General features: G+C 32.3%; 2 protein-coding genes across 3 annotated transcripts; one reads left to right on the plus strand and one right to left on the minus strand.

Moving 5' to 3' along the window:
• The first annotated feature begins 7,878 nt into the window (after window positions 1-7,878).
• On the plus strand, window positions 7,879-12,025 carry LOC139876984 (CDK5RAP3 protein homolog). Its single transcript, XM_071864388.1, has 10 exons — window positions 7,879-8,014; window positions 8,132-8,266; window positions 8,899-8,993; window positions 9,072-9,166; window positions 9,277-9,412; window positions 9,506-9,658; window positions 10,183-10,713; window positions 10,998-11,206; window positions 11,409-11,541; window positions 11,743-12,025. Exons 1-10 carry the CDS (start codon window positions 7,954-7,956, stop codon window positions 11,869-11,871), a joined length of 1,677 nt encoding a protein of 558 aa, XP_071720489.1. The 5' UTR covers window positions 7,879-7,953; the 3' UTR covers window positions 11,872-12,025.
• A 160-nt stretch (window positions 12,026-12,185) lies between these two features.
• LOC139876945 (uncharacterized) lies at window positions 12,186-14,329 on the minus strand. Of its 2 annotated transcripts, none has more exons than XM_071864344.1 (2): window positions 13,975-14,329; window positions 12,186-12,816 (listed from the first exon to the last, which is right to left on the minus strand). In XM_071864344.1, exon 2 carries the CDS (start codon window positions 12,758-12,760, stop codon window positions 12,359-12,361), a length of 402 nt encoding a protein of 133 aa, XP_071720445.1. In that variant the 5' UTR covers window positions 12,761-12,816; window positions 13,975-14,329; the 3' UTR covers window positions 12,186-12,358. The 2 variants fall into 2 exon arrangements, with proteins under 2 accessions (XP_071720445.1, XP_071720446.1); XM_071864345.1 differs by lacking the exon at window positions 13,975-14,329 and adding an exon at window positions 13,176-13,958.
• Between the last annotated feature and the right edge of the window lie 8,916 nt (window positions 14,330-23,245).

Here is a 23,245-nt window from a genome sequence, read left to right on the forward strand (position 1 = left end):
TTATGAAAATATCTTCAGAAATATCGAGGATATTTATAATGAAAGATACGATGATATCTTAGAATTTCTAATATCGAAAGATGATAAAGAAGATTTGTCCGTAAAGGTTTAAAGTCAGGAGCAAGGTATTCGTTAATGACTTCAACAGATACTGAATTATTTGGATTCTTTGAAGGCAGGTTTAGTCTTTGTGATTTGTCCATAGCCTCCTTCATGGTTTTCTCAATCCGTTTTCCAGTTCCAAACCTTCTCTTTTTCTGAGCTTTGCCAACACACAATTCTTTATCATCAAACTTTTGGCTGTTAAAGTCGTTTACGGTTTTTGCTGCTTCATCAGCTTTTTCAACATTCAGGGTATTGATTCGTAGATTGGTTGCTTTTCAGAATTTCAGAATGAATGCTCATAATTCTAAGAGATGAATGTTATATGTATACATATGATGTTCTAGTACAATTTTGAATTCAAAGTATGGCATTTGAAAGATGTAAGAATCTAAGAGTGATGTTTTCTGTTAAATCTGGGCTTGGATTCTGATTTTTTTCAAAATCAGAATATGTAATCAAATTTGGATGCGAATGGTTGTTTTGATTTCTAAGAAAGAATGTATATTGTTGTGAAAGTAGTGAATATAGTTGATGATTGCTGAATCAGATTCGAAGAATGTAACATATTATTTGTGAATTTATATTTCTTTTGAGTATTACCTACCCGTTAAAAGTTTCACAAATAATATTTTGTACAAGAGAATTTTATCACAATTTTTATGAAAATATTAGTATGTATATTTTCTTCAAATGTAATACAGATTTAATGAGTTAATATCATATTAAGCTCATTTAATTTTCAGCTGGAACTAGAAATGAATAATCTCTAAAACTTTAGAAATTTCATAATCTTCGTGGATTATCTCTTCAACGTAAATGAAATTATGAATCAATACTTCGTTATTCATTTTTATTGATATTTCCTCGGTGAATGATGTTAGTGCTCGTGGAATTCTTATGAACTTCATAAGATATAAATGATGTTTTCTATAAAGTTTCGAGTACATCGAAGATAAAAGTGTAAAATCAAACATGTAGTTGATTAATACACTAAGTTCATTATGAAATGGAATTCATTGAGTTGAAACAGATATTGTAGTTAACGATGGTTAAGTCGTTAACGAAGGATGTACATCATAGCATATTAGTAATATGAATTAACCGAGTAGTACCTACTAGTTAAGATTCACACGTAATAGCTTAGTACGAAAAGATTTATTTTGATCTCAGAATTCATATATATATATATATATATATATATATAATATACATATAATTTCTTTAGAGGGAATGAGTTAATACTTCATAACTCGTTGATACGATATACGCGTTGTTGATTAGTGATGATGTTTGCGGTGATTATGGATCTGGCGGAGCTTGTGGTTGTTGTAGATGTTGCTGATGCTGACGATGCTGATGGTACTGACGGTTCTGCTGCTAACAGATCTAGCTTGTAAATCGTGCACCATTCCAATCAGGGTTTTATTTCATCATTTCTATTCGCTCATTCATCTGGTTTACAAATAGAACTAGAATAAGTAATCTCTAAAACTTTTTGACACTACATATTCTCTGCAGAATATTTCTTCGATGAAGTTATGAATCAATACTTCATCGTTTGTTGTTTTTGGTATTCCTTGGTATCTATGGGACGTATGACGTTGATGTTCGAGGTACAGATTGTGATGTTGAGGTGTGGGATGCGGATGTTGTTGTTGGTGGTGGTGATGGTACTGTTGGTGTTGCTGATGGTGGTACTGTTGCTGCCAGTGCTGCTGCTGGTGCTTGTAACCTTTGCACCATGTTCTCCAAAGCCACTACCCGAGCGCGAAGCTCGTTGACTTCTTCTATTACACTGGGATGATTGTCGGTTCGGACGAGAGGGTGAATGAGATTCAGAATTTGAGATAGTATATTATCGTGACGAGATACTCTGGAAATGAGAGAGAAAATGGTGCTTCAGATAGGTTCACCGGTAAGTGCTTCAGGTTCTTCGCCAAGAGGGCAATGTGGTGGATGGAAGGGATCACCTTCTTCTTGTCTCCAATGACTAAGTAGGCTATGAACCCATCCCCAATTCATCCAGAATAGATGATGGCTAATTGGTTGACCCATTCCGGTTACACTGTCTTCGGAGTTCAGGTGAATATCCGTATCGGAATAGCTGTCGGAGTTTAAGGAATTTGAACTTGATACGTGATCAATCTTGTATAATTAGAGGGATGATTTTTGATATGAAATAGATTATAGAATTTAGATTGGTACTATTCAACACATAATTTACATATGTATATATAATACCAAAATCCCGTAAATTACGGAGAAATTTTCGGAAGATGTCAGAAAAAGTTTTCAGTAACAGATATGCTAAGATATGAATTTTGTCGGTACACTATTTATGCAGTAAATGCAGTAAGACGTGTCTAGACTTAGGAATGATAAGCATGTAATTTCTGACAAGAAATGATAAGCGAAAATTGGTAAGAACAAATACGGTCATAGTCCAGACTCACTAATGCATCCTAACAATTACCAGTTAAACACACTAATGCAAATTCTGGTTCCCTATGACCTCAAGCTCTGATACCAACTGTGACGATCCTTCCAAATCCCTTTGGACGAATACATCATTCATTGATTTCATAGTGAGGTTTTGACCTCTATATGATACGTTTTGTAAACATTGCATTCTTTTGAAAAGGCACACCATAAATGAATATATAAATCCAAGGTTTTCGATGTCTGATGATTTCTACGTATAGACAATCACCGTATATAATAGTTTGCAATACTACATCCGTTGACAATGCAATCAAAATAAGATACATGGTGATGATTTTGTGAATGCAAAGTTTTCTTGAATAAATCATCTATGACTCCATGCACATAGCTTGTATAACGTATAAGCAAACAGCGGAAGACTTCTAGGAACCTGAGAATAAACATGTTTAAAAGTGTCAACACAAAGGTTGGTGAGTTCATAGTTTTAATGTTGCGCATAATCTGTATATAAAGGTGGATCACAAGATTTCAGTTGTTTTATCCGAAACGTTTATCAAAATATTCTACAAAATTGAGCACCCTGGTAACTAAACTTAACGTATATATAATTTGTACCCTTTGTATAATCATCTTAATAATACACGCAAACCAACGTGTACGCTTCTCAAATAGCATACGTCTGTTAAAAGGCTAGTGCTTTAGCTCGGACGGGGATATCAAGCCCTATGGATCCATATACTACTACTCGCGCCCACCAGTTCTTATAACCGGCAGTTACTAGTTACCAAAGCTAAGGGATTTTCGGTTCAAACTCAGTATAGAATTTAGTATGTACTTGTGTCCATTGTTTAAAATAAAGTGCATGTATTCTCAGCCCAAAAATATATATTGCAAAAGAATTTAAAAAGGGAGCAAATGAACCTCACCTTAGCAGCACATAAGGTCATTCATCAAAAAGTGACCGTAACTCGGAATGCAAGATTAACCGTAGATCTCAACCTAGAGAACATATGTTGGTCAATACATGTCTAATAAACTAGGTTGGGTCATAGTGTATCACAATCCTAATGCTCGAGACCGACATGCAGAAGTTTAACAAAAGTCATCTCAAAAGTCAACCTGACCCAATATGATCTTTAAATCTATACATGTTTATTAACCTAGTATAAGTCTTGATAATTGAACGAATTTATAGTTTATCAAACTCAAAATATTATTTATTTCAGGGGCTATATTATATTTGAATTATCATGGCAATTGAACATGATTTTCATATAGTTTTTCAATACTTGAAAAATCAGATTATAGTGTTTATAAAGTTTTAAAACATGATAAGACAGTCAACTTTGACAATTGTTCAACAAGACGAGACGTGCCTTATATAGAAATTCATTTACTCGATTAGTAATATTTGAAAATTCAATTTGTCAATCTTATAAACAAGTTGTTTAAATATCAATTATAGTTTCAAAAGCAATTTCAATTAATGTTAATTATAATTCAGTTGACCATAACTTTTAATCCGTTCATCGAAAACATACGATTTCTAAATGAAAAGTTATTAATTTTTCGACAGCTTTTCAATGACATGCATATCATATACCTTTTATCAATAATATATGTATCAAATTCGTGATTCATCATAAACTATCTAACGACAAAATTAAAGCATACAAGCATGCATAAACATATATACTCTAGCACTAGACATGGATACACTATTAATATATAAAAGATAAGATATAAATGCTTACGTATCAATATTGTGATTCAATATTGCAGAAAAGTACGTAGACGCAACGGAGATGATAAATACTAGTTTGACTTGCGAACAATACTCACGAACATTACACATAACCTCCATAGTTATAACCCATAGTTTCCCTAGCTCTATCCTGCTCGGAAGGCTTGTTTGAAAATAATTCGCTCATGACCTCGTCGTAGTATTTTATGTATAATAATACTAATAATAATACTCCTAACTATAAGATTAATAATAATATTATTCTTAATAATAATAATAATATAAATAATAAATATAAAATATAATACGGAGTAATATAGATATTAATATGTGTGTGCGTGTTGAGCAAACTGGCCAATTTATAGAATGTTTCTAAATTCTGACCGCCATGCGATTGCATGGGTTTTATGCTTATTTCTCATGCGGTCGCATGGCCCCAAAATCCAGCTCACAATTTTTTTGTTTTCTTGTTTGTCGACATATTATTATATATATATAATATATATAATTTATATTAATTATATATATATTATATTATATTCATGTACATAGTTGACTTGTAATTTTAGGTCCGTTGACTCGTACGTTGATACTCGACTCGTGTACCACTTTCGGTTTTTCGAACGCACTTTTGTACGTTTAGAAAACTAGCCTTTTACGTTACGCGACGTGTACCCTTATTAATAATTTGACTTACTCATCAATAAATTACCTTATAAAAAATGTAACTTATAAAATTGAGCGTTGTGGTCATTTGCTTCTATAAATCAGTGACTCGTTGTTTATCAAAATATATTATTTTAAATCAGGACTTTTTTTTTACTAAGTTAATATTATATTTTTGTAAAAATACACAGACACACACACACACACACACACAGATATATATATATATATATATATATATATATATATATATATATATATATATATATATATATATATATATATATATATATATACGTATATTTTCCAATCCAATTATAATGGTTCGTGAATCGTCAGGGTTTGGTCAAGGTTAAATGAATGTATGAATACAGTTTACACTTCTTGAGATTCAACTTAACAAACTTTGCTTATCGTGTCGGAATAATATAAAGATAAAGTTTAAATTTGGTCGGAAATTTCCGGGTTGTCACAGAGCGTATCAATTTCCTGTCCAATTTTTCGAATAGCATTCCATGTTGAATTTTTGGTTATATTAATGATTCGACCATTACAACCCAACCCCCCGTCCCGCCCATGAATGCAACGAATTACTTTCACCCAAAGAGCATTATTTTCGGTTCGAAAACGCCACCACCATTTCCCTAATAGAGCTAGGTTTTTTGCTTTGAGCGACCCAATATTCAACCCCCCGCCCTCATAAGGTAAAAGAATATTATCCCATTTTACCCAAGAATTTTTTGAGATGTCACCCGACCCGCCCCAAAAGAATTTACGTCTCAAACCTTCGAGCAAGTTGATGACACACGTAGGAGCACGGAATAGGGAGAAGACATACAATGGAAGACTCGTGAGCACTGCTTTAATTAGGGTAAGACGGCCACCAAATGACATCGATTTTGCTTTCCAATCCGACAATCTATTTTGAAACTTCTCGATAATCGGTTTCCACTCCCGTATGTTGTTCGTCTTTTGGCCAATTGAGAGACCTAGGTATGTAAAGGGAAAGTTTCCTTCATGACAGCCGAATTTATTCGCCATATTCTCAACATGGTTCTTTAGTATTCCAACTCCAAATAGGCAACTTTTCGATACATTTAACTTCAATCCTGAGAAAATTTCAAAGCATGATAGAATCTTGAACAAATTACTTACATTTCTTTTACTCCACTCTCCAAAAAAAATTGTATCATCCTATAAAGCATATTGTACAACTTTATATAATAATTGTATTTTAATTTTAAAAAAAAATTCCAAAAACATTTATTATTACTAATAATTATTATTAAAAATATAAATACTCAACTTTGAGCAAACTTTATTATTATTATTATTATTTATTTATATTATAATAATTATAATTATCATATTATCAATATTCAAATATGAATTCTATTTACGATATTAACAACGTTACATACGTATGCGAAAATACATGTCTCTTTATATTTGTAAAAACGACAAGTTTCTTAGTCGAATCCATGGTTTCATGGGTCATTAAAATAAATGACTTTAGCATTGCATTCACCTAATACCTAAAACATATCATTAAATTATTTTGTTTAAACAAACTCGTGATTCCACGGGTCATTTCACTAGTATTATTTGAAAATAGTTACTCATGTTGTCCCTAAAATAATATTTTTTTGAAATATTTAATTGATTTAAGATAAATTTAATAAATGCCAATTTTGCTTTTCAATTCAAATTTAATTCAATTGAGTTAATTTAAAAAATAAATGATTGAGAGTAATTAATGAGTGTAAATCGTGAATTTAATGATATTTTCTGGTTTTTTTGAGAGCATAGTTATTTGGGACAAATATTAATATTAAGGTAGTTTTATATAATAATAATAATAATAATAATAATAATAATAATAATTATTATTATTATTATTATTATTATTATTATTATTATTATTATTATTATTATTATTATTATTATTATTATTATTATAATAATAATAATTATTATTATTATAGTAAATATAAATAAAAAATAGACTTTTTTGCTCCGTTGGTCCTTCAATTATACACGAAATTGCAATCCGAGTCCCTCAAGTTTTTTTTGATTTTCGAGTCCTTAAAATTGCAAAATTTTGCAATCCGAGCCCTTCCGTCAGTTTGCCGTCTAAATTAGCCGTTAACCCTTGACATGTGCCATGCATGTGAGGGTAAAATCATCTTTTTACTCTTTCTTCGACTTTTTTGCTCCGGTGGTCCTTCATTTATATACAAAATTGCAATCCAAGTCCCTCAAGTTTTTAATTCAACTTTTTATCTGTTTCTTTCATACACTTCATCTCATTCCTTTACAATTAATTATTCATTAATCCATATATCATTCACATAATTATATTTAACATCCAAATATCCCTCACTTCAGATGACCAAATCTAAGCAATTGCATCAATTTAAATTTTAAATAAGTGCTAAAACAAAAACCCATTTGTTCACTTCGATGATCAGATCCAAGAAATTGGATCAGAAATCCATTTGAATATTTAATATAATTATGTGAATGATATATGGATTATTGAATAATTAATTGTAAAGGAAGGAGATGAAGTGTATGAAAGAAATAGATAAAAAGTCAAATTAAATACTTGAGGGACTCGGATTGCAATTTTGTCTATAAACGAAGGACCAACGGAGCAAAAAAGTCAAAGAAAAGAGTAAAAAGACAATTTTACCCTTACATGCATGACACATGTCAAGGGTTAACGGCTAATTTAGACGGCAAACTGACGTAGAGACTCGGATTGCAAAATTTTGTAATTTTAAGTACTCGAAAATCAAATAAAAAACTTGAGAGACTCAGATTGTAATTTCGTGTATAATTGAAGGACCAACATACAAAAAAAGTCTAAAAAAAAATATAGACATATTCGAAGTCCAATTTTTTAGTAGACTCCCTGCGTTACAAAACACTGTACATGACTTAACACTGACACACAATTCATCGGTGATCGGAGTTTTCAACACTCACAAAAAATGCATAATTCGGACGACGTTCGCAACCTTCCGATCGACATCGCTTTCGCACGTCTTGGCGGTAATATATATACATATCTCTACCTCTATCATTATTTCTATCTCGCTCAAATTTCTCCCTAATTAATTAATTAATTAAATGATCAATTGATTTGTGAATTTGATTTGTTCGATGTAGAATGGCTTGTTGACCGGAAGCGAATACCTTCAGATTGGAGAAAACGTTTGACTTTAGTCAAAGCAAAGATTTCAACCGCTTTTCAGTCCCTTCCTAAAGGTGTTGATCCTTATTTTCAAACCCTAGACCTAGAAGGTTAGACTTTTTCAGCTAATTAATACTCCGTATCTTTTTAATTACATTATTTATGTTCATTCTAGTGTGAATTAGTTAGAGGTGCTAGTTAACGAACTCTAGTTAGTTTAAAAAAATTTGGCTAACTATAGCTGATTAGTTTGGTTCAACACGATATAATTGAATAAACTTTTGAATGAGCCAAGCTAAATATGAAGTTCCTATGCGTGAATCGTGAAACTAATCTAAAAGTGAATTTTGTTCGAGCTCCAATAGAATTTGATTATTAATGAGGTCTAACTTGTGTAGGTCGTTCATTGATTAACTCGTATAGGTTCGTTAGTTGATCAATTCGTTTATGTCGTTTATTGATCATCTCTTAATAAAGGTCAAATTGTAATTTTTTGATTCTGCCCAAGAAAAAGAGTTTATTTTACGTCGAATAAATAGATAACCAAAAAGGGGTTTTTTGGGTCAAACAATTAAAAGTGCTTATAGTCATGTTTGGTTGTTAAAACAAAATGATATATGTACATGCATAGCTATACTTTCATTATTGTAAATTTATGCTTTCATTTCATCATATATGAGTTCATGGTGTGAACTTTTATACATGTTTTTCATAAGAATGATGATATAGTTTTTGTTAACAGGGATTGGATATTTGGAAGCTAAGAAAATATATGATATTCTTCTTACATCAACTCCAGAAAGTCGTAATATTTTTGGCCGGCTTTCAGGCGATGCCGTAAGGCCCAACTAAGCATTCTCATATATTTTTCTTCACCCAAATACTTTTTAATTCTTTTTTAAAATTTTTTGGCAGGGTGTTTGGGAGGCAATCGTGCGTGCTTTTGAGAAGGACCATATTTATCTTGGGGAGGCAGCTCAAATTATGGTCCAAAATGTGAACTATGAAATGTATGAATTTAAAGAATTTACATGTTTGTGGTCTTACTCTTACTCTTATTATTACTATTATTATATTATTATTAATACTAATTTATTTTGATTTTGAATTTGAGTTAAAGCCCGTATCAGAAAAAGCTCGTTCAAAAGGCTCAACAACAGCTTGCTGAGTTAGAACGAAAGGAAACTGATATCAAAAGAAACGCAGTTCTTTCAGCTACTAAGTATGCAGAGGCCTGTCAGGAGCTGGGATTGCAGGTTGTAAACTTTAAGTCAAAGTCAAAGTCAAATAAGAACAAATGATCTTGTTGATCTGTTTTTACAACAGTTGACCCGTTTAATGTGTTTCAGGGAATAAATGTGAAATTGGAACTATTAGAAGCTGCATCAAGTTCATTGCCTGGCACATTTAGCAAAATGCTAGAAGTTTTGAATTGTGATTCTGTTTCACAGGCGATCGAATTCTATTCAAATTTTGTTAAAGACGCGCACACTGAGAAAGATGTAAGATCAATCAAATTTTGTTCGTGTTGTGGTTTATAGTAGAGGGGGTAGTTTCAAATTTTGACCCATTACTTATTTATGGGTCGATTTTGGTTATGTTTTACAGATATTGAGACCAGCTGGTAAATTTAAATAAAATTACCCAAATAAGGAATGAGTCAAAGGCTCCCTTAATGTATTTAGGATGCATAAAATTTTCTGAATCATCTAGTTTTTGTCACTACATTTGACACACTAATTGTTTTTAAAGTTCAAAACTTTGGACACAAGTTGTTCTAGGTCAACCTGCACCGCCCGTTTTGCCATCTCTAGTTTATAACATTTGAGGATACTGTTTCTAAAACATTATATTTAACTTAAGATTCTTTTTTTTGTAGCTACTTTTGACACACTAATTGTTATTAAAGTTCAAAACTTTGAGTTGTTATGGGTCAACCTGCACCGCCCGTTTTGCCATCTCTAGTGTATGATACATGTGGATACCTTGGCCTATCGTTAATGAGAGATTATTGTTTTATTTGCAGAAAGTTCCAGAGACGGTTTTGTTAAATCTTAAGGACGTGATTGAAAATCCTCCAAACCTTGAAGTTAATGCAGCTCCCGAAGTACTCGATTCCATTAACACTAAAACAAACCCTAATGAACAAAATCAGATAACATTAGATACCGATCATGTATCTGATACAATTGACTGGGATATTACTTTAGATAGCTCACAGATCGATTGGGATATTGGTAATGTGGAAGATGATAATGGGAATGGATTGGGTCCATATGAAATTGTTGATGCCAGTGAGATTCCAGAAAGTTCTGAAAATGATTATGTGGGGTCCGTTGAGATTAATAGAGAAAATACGGTCTCGGAAATCGTTTGGGATATCGGTGTTGACCATCCTGAAGCTGAGTTGACTCGTGATGGTGACTCAGCAGATGTATATACAGGCAAACAAGATTTGGGGATAAATGTTATAAATGATAGTCAAAGGTCTGGTCAAGAAAGGAGCCTGCTTTTGGAAACGGAGTACAGGAGTAGGATCCTTGATGATCTGTTTGAGGTATAAACTACAAAGTTGCTTTCTTTTTGTTACTGTTGTATGAAAGTGGCAATATGGGTCGGTCGAGTCGGCTCAGGTAGGTCGGGTGGGTTAGGTATCTGGGCAAAATGAATTTATGTTCAAATCTGTACATTCTTGTAAAGTTCAGAATGGTTTGAATCCGCTTGACCCCCTTCAAGTTTTTTTTACTCTATTGACCCGTTCATATGTAAATGATTAAAATTTACTGTCATGTTAGCTTGCAACTGATTTTGTTAATGTTTGTCGTGCTAATTGGTATTTAGGTTAAAGCATTTCTGAATCAAAGAATTTTGGAACTGACAAATACAGAGACGTTGTCTTTACAACATCAAGTTCAATCAGTCGCCCCGTTCGTGTTGCAGCAATACACTTCTGATGCCATTCAATCAATGTTATCTGATGTATCTGCAGCTATTTCGTTGCTCACAAATAGGAAAACGCGAGACCTTATTATGATTCTCAACTCTAAAAGGTACGTTCCATGTTAAAATTAGTCTCCTTTTCACTTAATTTTCTTGATTTGACCTATTGAAAGATCAAAACACAATATTAATCAATCCGTCCATAAAGTAATGGGTCAAAGTTGCAACCTTTACTCTAGTGATTTAGTTTGTTTAAGTTTGCTATAGAATAAGATTAAGAATTTGTGATTATATTAACCATTTGAATTTTAGATTTCTGGAAAGATTAGTGAATACGCTCGAAGAAAAGAAGCATCACGAGGCGAAGTTGAAAGAGGGGTTGAAAGATTTGGCTATCAAACGCATGGAGTTACAAAATTCACTAGCGTCGGTGTGGCCTAAACAAGTAAGTGGTGCCTCTGCCCCCACAATTTTCAAAGCTAATTAACGTTGGTTACATTATAACATCCCGCGCTGTCTGAACATTGCTACATTAACTCGGCAGAACATTTAAAAAAAGTGTTGGATTAACGTCAAATGTTATCTGGGAAATGTCAACAATTGAATTTGTTTTTATAATATTATTATTGTTTTTTTATGAATGCAGGAAGCAGCAGTTGCGAAAACAAGGGAGTTGAAGAAACTTTGTGAAAGTACACTTTCGTCCATGTTTGACGGAAGGCCTGTCAAGATTATCGGAGAAATCAATAGCATATTGAGCAACACGGGTGCCTGAACTGAACTCGTATTTTTTTTTTTTTTAAAGTGACAGTTAACTCAGAAGGATTAGTATTAAATTAAACAGTTTGTATGGATATCAAATCTTGGATTTAGTCATATGTGCTTAAACACTAGTTGACCTGTTTTCAATTGATACATCAGTTGCCAATATGTGATAATTGTGATAACTGCCAGGATAATTGTGATAACTGCCAACTACTTTTCAGTGTTAAACTTATATGGTGAATATTTTTTTAAATAAAAGCAAATCACGTTGATAAATTTGTTAATAAAAAATATGCATATCTACAAGAAAGAATATGCTTTTACCAAAACTTGGTTGATATTATAAACCTTCAGCAAAAATTCTTAATGTTTAACCAAAAGGTCTTCCAAAATCACATACAAAAGTTCATGAAATACCATACAAAAAAGAACCCTTAATAATCATAGTAGTATTACGACCCGAACCAACCCTAACCCAAAACTGAAACCAAGATTCCTCAGCTTCTTAATACCAACCAGCTGCAAACTTCACACAAACTAACCCCTACTTCAGCTGCCCTTCTTGGCTTGTTTTTCCGCCTGCTTCCATTATGTCTAAATCCCACATTTTTCGTTAGCTCTTGGTCGTTTTTTGTGGGTCCCACACCATCGTCATCTTTTATCAAATCCACATTTTCTTCTGTCTGCAATAACGGTTGCTTTCTCTTGTTTCCGATCTCTAATGGAGCTTCAAGTTTTGTTTCTTCATTTTCATTCATCTTTTCATGTTCATATTCTTCTTTTTGAGCTTTTGTTGGTCTTCCTCTTCGCTTAACGGGTAACTTTTCTTCTTCGCCACTACCATCTTCATGATGAGCAATAGATGAACTTTTCTTAGTCTTACTCTTACCTCTACCCATTCTTGAAATTCAAATAATCAAATGATGCCAAATCTTTAATAAATTGCTGTTTTTTTCTGCAAGAAACGTAGAAAATCACATTCCGATCAAATTTTCAATGAATTTGCATGAATATAACTTGCCATTGTAACAAAATTTAGGGTTATATGCTTGTAAATGTTCTTTACTAAGTCTAATGTCTGATATTCGTAGTGTAACTAACTACTCGGGTGTACATTGTGTGTAAGAAACTTTATAAGGTGCCACGTGGCATCATTACAGGTTGACACATCACCAAAATACATCCAATGATAATAAATAACGAGTTCCTTACGCACAATGTCCGCCCGAGACACACTTTGAATACCAAATTTTAGTTAGGTACACTTACAAGCACTTAACCCATTTATTTACACATGCAATGCAAATCACTCACATTTTATGGTTGGCATCATTATACAATAATGAACTCAAATCATGAAAATACAATTTGCATGATGAACATAGTAATAGATCTTGTCTTGAATGGCATCATGATGTCCAAATCAAGGACATTTCTTATTTATTTTGAAGTAGGTTAACAATTATAAACACTAAACACTAAATTTACTTCTTTGAATCAAGAAAGAGTTAAAACTTTGTTCTTCATTGTAAGAGTACAAATCTTGATGTTCTTAAATCGAAGCCTTAGTCATAGTTGAAACAACTACCAAAAATTACTAGTGGCTCTAGGTTGTAGCCCTTAAAAGGGGAAGTTAATTAAGGTCAACAAAAAATTAATAATACTAATATTCTATACATCTTGCTTAAAAAGTCAACATTTGATTAATGCAAAATCATTTTCTTAGCTTTAGTATTGATGAGAGTGTTCATTGTTACTATACAAATGCATGAAGTTTATTAAACCAAGAACCTTAAAAAGATATGAAGCTTGACAAATCTATCTTACAAGTTACATCTTAGTATCAAAATATCAAGTTTAAATCTTTTGAAGTCAAAATTTGACCTTTATGGTTTTCATTCAATACCCACAAAACCTATAAAGATTTACTTAACAGAACTGGATTTAACCTAATTACTCAACTTTATATCAGCTAAAACAACACAAACTGAAACGATTTAATACCCAGATTAAAAAAAAGCATTATTTCAAATAAAGTTTGAATCTTTAAACAATCTAATAACTTAACAAAGCATGAGAGTGAAAAAAAAAAAAAAAAAAAAATAAGACATACCAAATGAAGCTGAACTGATAAGAAGTAATAACCATTGAAGCTTTTAACAAACACCCACTTACTAAACAATATCAAATCAGTTACGTTATTAAATAAATCAACAAAAACCCATTTAAAATATTATGGCTTTGATATGAGGGTTTTTTTTAGTAAATGAAATGAAGGGTATGTGATAAGTTATGTTAAAGAGTCAAAGATTAACTTTTTCGATCTGAAAATGAAGAAATTATAAATCAGATTAAAAAATAGTAACTGAAAAGGATAAAAGATTTAGGGATATGAATCAAGGGTTGAATGGTTGATGAAGGTTTTATCTGATATTGAGGATTTGAAAGAGAGATGAAGCAAAGAGAGACAGAGGAGACAAGTGAAGGGAAAGAAGAAATTGTGGGCGCATAGGCATAGGTGTAGAAAATAATGTATATTTATCCTGGATTACACTTAAGATTTTAATTTTATAAATCTTATCTTAAGGGTAAAAAAATTAGTAGATACTATTACCATGTTAGTAGCTTAAAAAGTCCAATTCGTATATTCTTTTATTTGTGTTTGATTCAGTGTTATGATTGTTCTAATGTTGTTATTTTTATTGTATATATATATTTTAAAAACGGTTAGGAGTTACTAACATCGAACGCGATGTCGGAACTCACTCATCTGATCATTTTCTAGACATTATAGAACTACTCTCCGCAGAAGAATACCCTCACGGTGAATTCATACGGACATCGTATGTAAAAAAAACCCATCGGGTGAATAAAAATCAAGACATCTGCAACTTCTGAGACCCGTGAAATGGGCGGGTAACTTCAACGAGAATATTTTTTTTCAGTTCATGTTGATCGAACCCCTGACCTCCTTTACAAGAAATTAGGTCATCACCAATATACCAACACATTGAGGTTAAATGTAAAATCACACAGTTCAATAGTTAGGTCACACAATTCGATTAAATTGTAAGATCTATTCATACATATTTCGTTAAATCTGTATCACTTGTATTCAATTTATATCGTAACATTCATTCAAGTTTCTTTACAACCAAAAACTCGAAAGTCTAAATTAGGTGTAGCTGTGTAGACAAGATAAATACAAATTTGAAAGGAAAAAAAAAAAAAAAACATTGATGGTGGTTAAACTCTTTCTTATTCTTAATTTTATAATTTTTGCAAATATATGTAACTTCAAAATACTTCATTCATCTCTTAACTTTCTAAAAGCCAAACGAATATATACTATAAATAATACAACAACAACAACAACATACTCAATCTCACATGTATGGGGTATGGGGAGGTGAGACGTAGACAATCCTTCCTCTATCTTAGAATAAAGAGAAATCATTTCTCCACCCCGATTGAAACACTCACAAGAGTAGGGAAAGTCATCCCTCCCTCTGTTCGATGGATAAAGAGATTGCTTCCAAGAGGACCTCCGGCCCAAAAGATAGGAGAAAATAAAATAAAACGAAAACAAATAAGAATAGAAATAAATAGTAAATACTTTAAATAAAATGAAATAAATAAAAAATATAGAGAATAAAATAAATACATACATGATAAAAAGTAATAAAAAGGAGACGTCATGAAAATGGTAGAATCAAATTTTCATGAATTTTTAATCAAGCCTGGAGTTCAATTTAGCCACTAAGCGGCAGTCAAGTTGTCAATAAATTGACGATTGTTGTTGACTTGTCTAATAGGGCCGAATAAATATATACTATAAATAGATCGAATAAATGTCGGTTTATAATAGTATATATTGAAGATAAGTTAAAAAAAATGGTGAAAATGAAACAAATATATTAAGAGGAAAAGCTTTTTCAAAATAATGAAGATTTCCGAAGACATAGAAACAAGTACAAAAGCAAAGCCAACGAAACTTTGAAACGCTATATCAACTTAACAAAACAACTACTTCACAAAAAACAAAAAAAAACATCAAAAAAAAAAAAAAAAAGGAGATTGGCTACATTGCGGATAAAGACCACGTGTTTCTATCCCATACGTAATATTAGCGACCATAGCGAATGAAGTTTGGATCTTGTTGCCTTCATCTTGAAACTACATACGATATTGAACTCATATTACCTAATTAATTGTTTAGCTTCACTAACAGTAAACTCGGAAAAATTTACACTACGCGATTTTATTTTATCTTTATAAAAGGAAGAAACACTACACGGTTTAACTTACTTAGTGCCACATAACATTCATTGGTGAACGATTGAAAGAGTGGCTCTGCCACTAAATCACACAGTTTTTTTTTTTTTTTTTTTAACGGCGATTTTTTCGCATCAGTGAATCATTTATTTCAACGACCCTCATCAGTCATCATTTTTAACAGTGGAAACCCAAACCCGATCGATGGTACCCGGAAACACATTCATTCGGACAGTGTTCCTGGGTAAAGGTCGTGAACGAATCCAGTAAAACTTTCCTATAGGGTCAATATATACCACCATTATTGGTGTTCAATTGCTTTAAAGAAAATAATGTCATCTCTAAAGATCGAACACATGACTTCTCCCTATCCTGTGACATGAAGTATATGAGGTGAACTGTTGGGCTATGCCCGCAAGTTCACAATTAGTTTATTAATTTTTTGTAAAACGTAGATATAGATAAGATGATTTTTCTTCCTAAACTACAAGTATTTAACTTGAGTGTTTTACATTTCTATCTTTTTACTTTCAAAACAAATTTTCAACTTTAGCCACTATCAGTTCAACAACAAAATTATAATGCAAATGTTTTTACAAAAATTCATTTCTACTCTAAAAAAAAAAATTAATACTCCATCATACAATATTGTTAATTACTCCTATTATTTGCACAATACTTGCATGCAAACATTTTTTTAGAACCGAGAGTAAAAAAATAAGTGAAACACGGTTTTGTGGACCAGCCCAGTGTTCAAATTCTTATAATTCCCACTTGTCGGAGACTCAGACTTCAATTTCCTAAACTAACCTTTCTTTCTAACTCGCTTATCAGGTGTTAAATAATGTATCTATAAGGGTATTTATGTCTTTTACTCATCACGTGAAAACCCACAGATTAATATGGTGGCATACTGGCATGGTGTATAGCAGCAGCTGTCATCCGAAAGACATATTCGTTGCTTGTTGTTTGGGCAAAATTATATCAGTGACCCCTTTATTTATGTGTCTCTACAAAGTACACCCTTTTCTACCTTTTATTTCTTTTAGAGGTCTACAAAAGAACTTTTATTTACACTTGTGACTTTTTTTTTTTTTAAACAATAATGGATGTATCAATTTTTAGTATGAGATTTCATTAAAGCACCACAAGATTACAAGCATAAGTACGCCAGAAGCATAAAATGCAACAAAATAACCCTCTATTGTCCTCGAGGTTGATTGTTGTGGTCTGTCTTGTTTTTTCGGTTGGTTTCATTCATTGTATTTTCGCGTATGTTTCAATTTTTGTTTGGTTAGTTTGTTTGTAAGATTTTTTCTCGGGATATTACGGTGGCTCGTTTATAGATAATTTTTGTTTAGATGATTGCTTTATAAGCACGAGCTTTCCCGTTTTCCCCCGTCCTTTTGTTACTCTGTTGAGGACGTTTTCCTCTCGTTTCTATTTAAGTATTCGTTTTTTTTCGGAAAAAAAATAGTTAGCCAGAAGCATACAATGCAACAAAATAACCCTCTACTCTTTATAGAGTGACAAAAATACCTACTCCACCAATAGAATTACATGAAACAAATTTGGGTTAAAGCCAAAAATAGGCTACAAACTTACACAAATGTACCGATGTCGCCTACAAACTCATTTCCGTCCTACTGTCGCCTACAAACTTTCAAAAAGTGCACCGATGTAAACAAAAACTTTCAAAAAGTGCACCGATGTAAACAAAAATGACTTGTTACCGGCTAAACTGGTTAAAATCAACACGTGTCGTTCGTGGATTGGATCTTAATTCTATAAAAAAAAAAAAAATAGGTCAAAATTAGTATGTAACAGGTCAAAACTATAAAATATTGATATTAGCACATTTTTTGAAAGTTTGTAGGCGACAGTAGGACGGAAATGAGTTTGTGGGCGACATCGGTATATTTGTGTAAGTTTGTAGCCTATTTTTGGCTTTAACCCAACAAATTTGGACTCGAGTTTTACACTTGTTGAAATATTAGAATCACTATCAACATGAAGCCAATTAACTGATGTTCACTGCATCTTTTGAGATCGTCTTCCACACCTCAAAACTTCCTAAAACTTCGAACTCCTTTTTGAGAACCATAGGTGAGTCAATATTTTCAAGGACATCAAAATATCTTCATTAAGGATCACATTTCTTCGCCCAATTGATTTGTGAGTCAATTTATTACGCCATTGATCAATCCTATATTAAAGAATACTTAATTAAGGATCGAGTGCAATGATATTGAGATGGTGAATGGGATGTTTAATAATTGTTTTGGGCTCTGAAGATTGTCTTTCACTTTTCAATCAAGTGATCAACCACCCCGACCCGGTCTTGTTTGTTAATTAGCATGATTCACCTTAACTCAATGTAAATGTTCTTTGGGCAAAGTCACAAGTGAAAATTACAAAGGTCTAGGCAAATGAGAGGGAATCAACAACCTATAAATGAGAGGTCAAGCTCCCTATTTATAGTATTCAAAATATTCGCGGTGTGCGGATTGTCCAATCATCCACGCTGACTTAGCGGAAGTAATCCGCGATCTTTTATCAATGCGCCACGATCCACAGACTTATCTTTCAGCGGATATGCCAAGTCTTTTCAACATACTTCGCGCAACTTCTGTTTTTAGCCTTTAGCAATTAAAATATACATATACAATGCTATGTATATGATCAAGTCCCCCCAGTTTATTATGGTACATTTCGCATAGTAAATGTATCATGATAAACTCTAAAAAAATAAAGGTTGTTATTAAAAGAAATTTTTGCAGCAAGTATTAATAATTTTTCACCATTGATTTATTACCGTTGATTTTCACAATGATAACGCGTAATAACAGCAGTAATACTGAAAAAGCTGTCAAATCAAAAAACGATGTAACAGCTATATAATTACCGTTAACACGTTGCGGTAATTCTATCCGTTAAAAATTAATCATTATCCCTACGAATTCCTTGTCTCAATTTTAATTATAAATAGCAAAGCAACTTGCATTAACAACTTTACGCTTTCACACCCAATTTTTTTTCAATCGTAGTTTATCGACTTCATACTCGCCACTTGCAATTTAGCGATTCACACTTTGCCTTTTTTTAAATTCATTACCAAATCTACTCACATAATCAAAAATGGCATCACCATCATCATCTGCAAACACACCCAATGCCTTCATCTCATATATGACGGCGGAAAAAGTCAAAACCCTAAAACAGCACTATCCACTGTTGGCTCAATTTTCTCCTACTGCGCCGGCAGCAGAGGATAGGGCCAACGCCCATCTCAAAGATATGATCACAATATATGAAGCCGTTATTTCTCACGGCAACTTACGACTTCCACTTACACCTTTTTTCCGTAGCGTATGTGAACATTACAAGGTTGCAATTGCTCAATTGCATCTGAATGCTGTCAACAAAATCGTGCTATTTGAGATGTATTGCAACGCACTCAATAAGCAACCAATGCTCAATGTTTTTCGCTTTTTCAATAGCCTTACTCCACATGATGCGGGGTGGTTTTCATTCCGCGACCGCCTTGGCGTGATGACTACACCCAAAGATTCGATTGGGAACTGGCGCAGTTCTTTTTTCTTTATCAACAACACTGCCCACGGCGACAGCAACATCGTGAAAACTTGGTGTACCGAGATGGACGCCCACGCGAATGATAAAATTACTCCAGATGACTTCGAACAGGGAATCCTCAACTCAATCAAGAACGCTGGCTTGATTATGCGAGCATACACCAACGTGCCGCTTTATATCGGCGGAGTCTCCATATATTGGCTATGGGGCGATCACAACGCGCTATTGATTGATGAAGCAAACAATGGTATACCGCTTATATTTTTCTTTTGCGCAAAAATGTATTTATTTTATACTATATTTGTAAAACTTTTTGCGATATCACCAGCTGATGAGAACAGCAGATGTTAAGGCGATTAGGCCCGCGCGTCGCCTAAAAGACGGCGATCGCGAGATCATTCCCATTGATGAACCAATTGTTAACACCTTTACTATTCCCGATGGCTAAGACCACGGAAAACGTAAAGCTACAACGGAGGAGGCTGCCACTCCCCGCAAAAGACGCCTTCACACTTTAGCCGAGCAAGAAGCAAGTAAGTAGTTTTCATTCCGCATAACTGCATATATTACGCTGATATTATTACCGCGTTCATTAATTTATACTATTTTCTTATTCGCTTTTAGTTGTGCTTTCAGATTCTGAATAATATAGTTGGGGATATCCCTTAAGGTATTTTTGAAAACTCAGGCAATGAAGACTGATAATGCTAAAAACGAACATATATTTCATAGCATTATTCCTCAAGAAAGACAAGCTTTTAGTTGCAATTGTTCTATTTACAAGTGATATTCGTTTAAATATTAAAAGGTGAAGACAAAAGACAGATTCGACGAATTGAAGACGCAAACGACCAAAAAGCTCAAAAGTACAAAAGACAATCAAAGAGGTTCCAATTATTGATAAGAAACGTCTCGAAATTACAAGAGTACAAGATTCAAAACGCAAAGCACAAGATATTAAATTGTACGCAAGGACGTTGGAAAATCCGGAACCAGGACCAGAGTCAACTCTTAACGCTCGACGCAACGGACTAAAAATTACAAGTTAACTATGTATATAAATATAATATAATATATAATTAATTATATTAATTATATATATATTATATATATAAAATAAATCGTCGGCAAGAAAGACTTCAAACATGGGTGAGCTGTAAAAGTAAACTCCGCGACTCGCGGAGTTTGAAGGCAAAATTGGCCGCGAGTCGCGGAGCCCCAATTTCTGAAACTCCCTATAAAGCTCGCGCATTCTGATCGTAAAAAAATCACCAAAAATCCATCCATCTCTCTATCTATATCGTATATATTTATATTTATATTTATATTTTAATTTTAATTTTAATTTTAATTTTAATTTTAATCCTAATAATAAGGGTATGTTAGCGAATGTTGTAAGGGTGTAAGTCGAAATTCTGTCCATGTAACGCTACGCTATTTTTAATCATTGTAAGTTATGTTCAACCTTTTTATATTAATGTCTCGTAGCTAAGTTATTATTATGCTTATTTAATCCGAAGTAATCATGATGTTGGGCTAATTACTAAAATTGGGTAATTGGGCTTTGTACCATAATTGGGGTTTGGACAAAAGAACGACACTTGTGGAAATTAGACTATGGGCTATTAATGGGTTTTATATTAACTAAACAATACCTTGTTAATTTAATATACAAACTTATAATTTGACGTATTTATATATAACCACATACGCTTGACTGGGTACGGTGGGCGGGATATCTATAAATACCAATAATTATTCATTTTACCGGATACGGAACTGGATTAATAGTTAATAAACTTGTTGAAACAGGGGTGAATTACATTCAAGGGTAATTGGTGTAATTGTTAACAAAGTAGTAAAATTTTGGTTTACACGCAGTCGATAACCTGGTGTATTCATTAAACAAAGTATTAAAACCTTGTTACAATTCGAATCCCCAATTAGTTGGAATATTTGACTTCGGGAATAAGAATAATTTGACGAAGGCTTTCGCTCTTTATATTTATGACTGATGGACTATTATGGACAAATCCGTATGGACATATTAAATAATCCAGGACAAAGGACAATTAACCCATGGGCATAAAACTAAAATCAACACGTCAAACATCATGATTACGGAAGTTTAAATAAGCATAATTCTTTTATTTCATATTTAATTTCCTTTATTTTATATTTAATTGCACTTCTAATTATCGCACTTTTATTTATTGTTATTTAATCGCACTTTTAATTATCGTACTTTTTAATTATCGCAATTTTATTTTATCGCACTTTTATTTATTGCAATTTCATTATCGTTATTTATTTTACGCTTTAAATTAAGTCTTTTATTTATTTAATATTTTACATTAGGTTTTAACTGCGACTAAAGTTTTAAAATCGACAAACCGGTCATTAAACGGTAAAAACCCCCCTTTATAATAATAATATTACTTATATATATATATATATATGTATTTCTATAAAAGTAAACTAATATAGCGTTAAGCTTTGTTTAAAAAGATTCCCTGTGGAACGAACCGGACTTACTAAAAACTACACTACTGTACGATTAGGTACACTGCCTATAAGTGTTGTAGCAAGGTTTAAGTATATCCGTTCTCTAAATAAATAAATATCTTGTGTAAAATTGTATCGTATTTAATAGTATTTTTCTGTTAAAATTTAATAGTATTTTATACCCCTTAGCTTTGACATCAAAGACTTAAACCTTTCGTCCGACGACGAAGCATCAAACCGTGAAGAAGATGCCGAAAAGGCTGCAGAGGAGGAGTATGCTAACAGACTCTACCGCAAACTCTGCAAGTTTGTGCCGAGAAGCGTGCAACGAAAATATCGCGCATGATGCGTTGAAACAATACCTTTATTTATGAACGGATTGAGTTGTTTTATTACACGAATTGATTTATTGTATATATGGTATTTTAACAATTTTAGGTTGGTTTCAAACATATATAGGCAACTGGTCCTATCCGCGTAGTTTAGTTTGTAGGTAAATCCGGTTCGTTCCACAGGGAGATGGAGTGTTTAATGGTTTTTAATAGTCTTTGAAGTCAAACTTATTTAAAGGGGGTTTTGGATTAGGAATTTATAAAATAACAATAATGGAAACGAGACTTAACTAATTTACTTCATAATTAAAATTACAAAATTACGAGATTTATAATTACTAACTTAAAAATGAACTAAATGAAATTATTCTAATTGTGATAAAACAATTTTAATACTAAATGATAATAAATTAAACAATAATTTTTAATAAAACTAAATGATTAGGAATTTGTTTTAAACAATAAAATAAAATTACAAATTAACTTAAATTAACTAAAAGACATGTTTTAATTAAATTAAAAGGAATTACAATAATTAACTAATTATAAACTAATTACTAATTATAAATTATATTAATTAATACTAAATAGTAAGATTAAAACATGTGTTATAATAATTAATACTAAATATAAATTAATAACTTAAATATAATAATAATATATTCAAAACCCTAGAAT

Source organism: Rutidosis leptorrhynchoides, chromosome 11, assembly GCF_046630445.1.
Source record: "Rutidosis leptorrhynchoides isolate AG116_Rl617_1_P2 chromosome 11, CSIRO_AGI_Rlap_v1, whole genome shotgun sequence".
Lineage (NCBI taxonomy): Eukaryota > Viridiplantae > Streptophyta > Magnoliopsida > Asterales > Asteraceae > Rutidosis > Rutidosis leptorrhynchoides.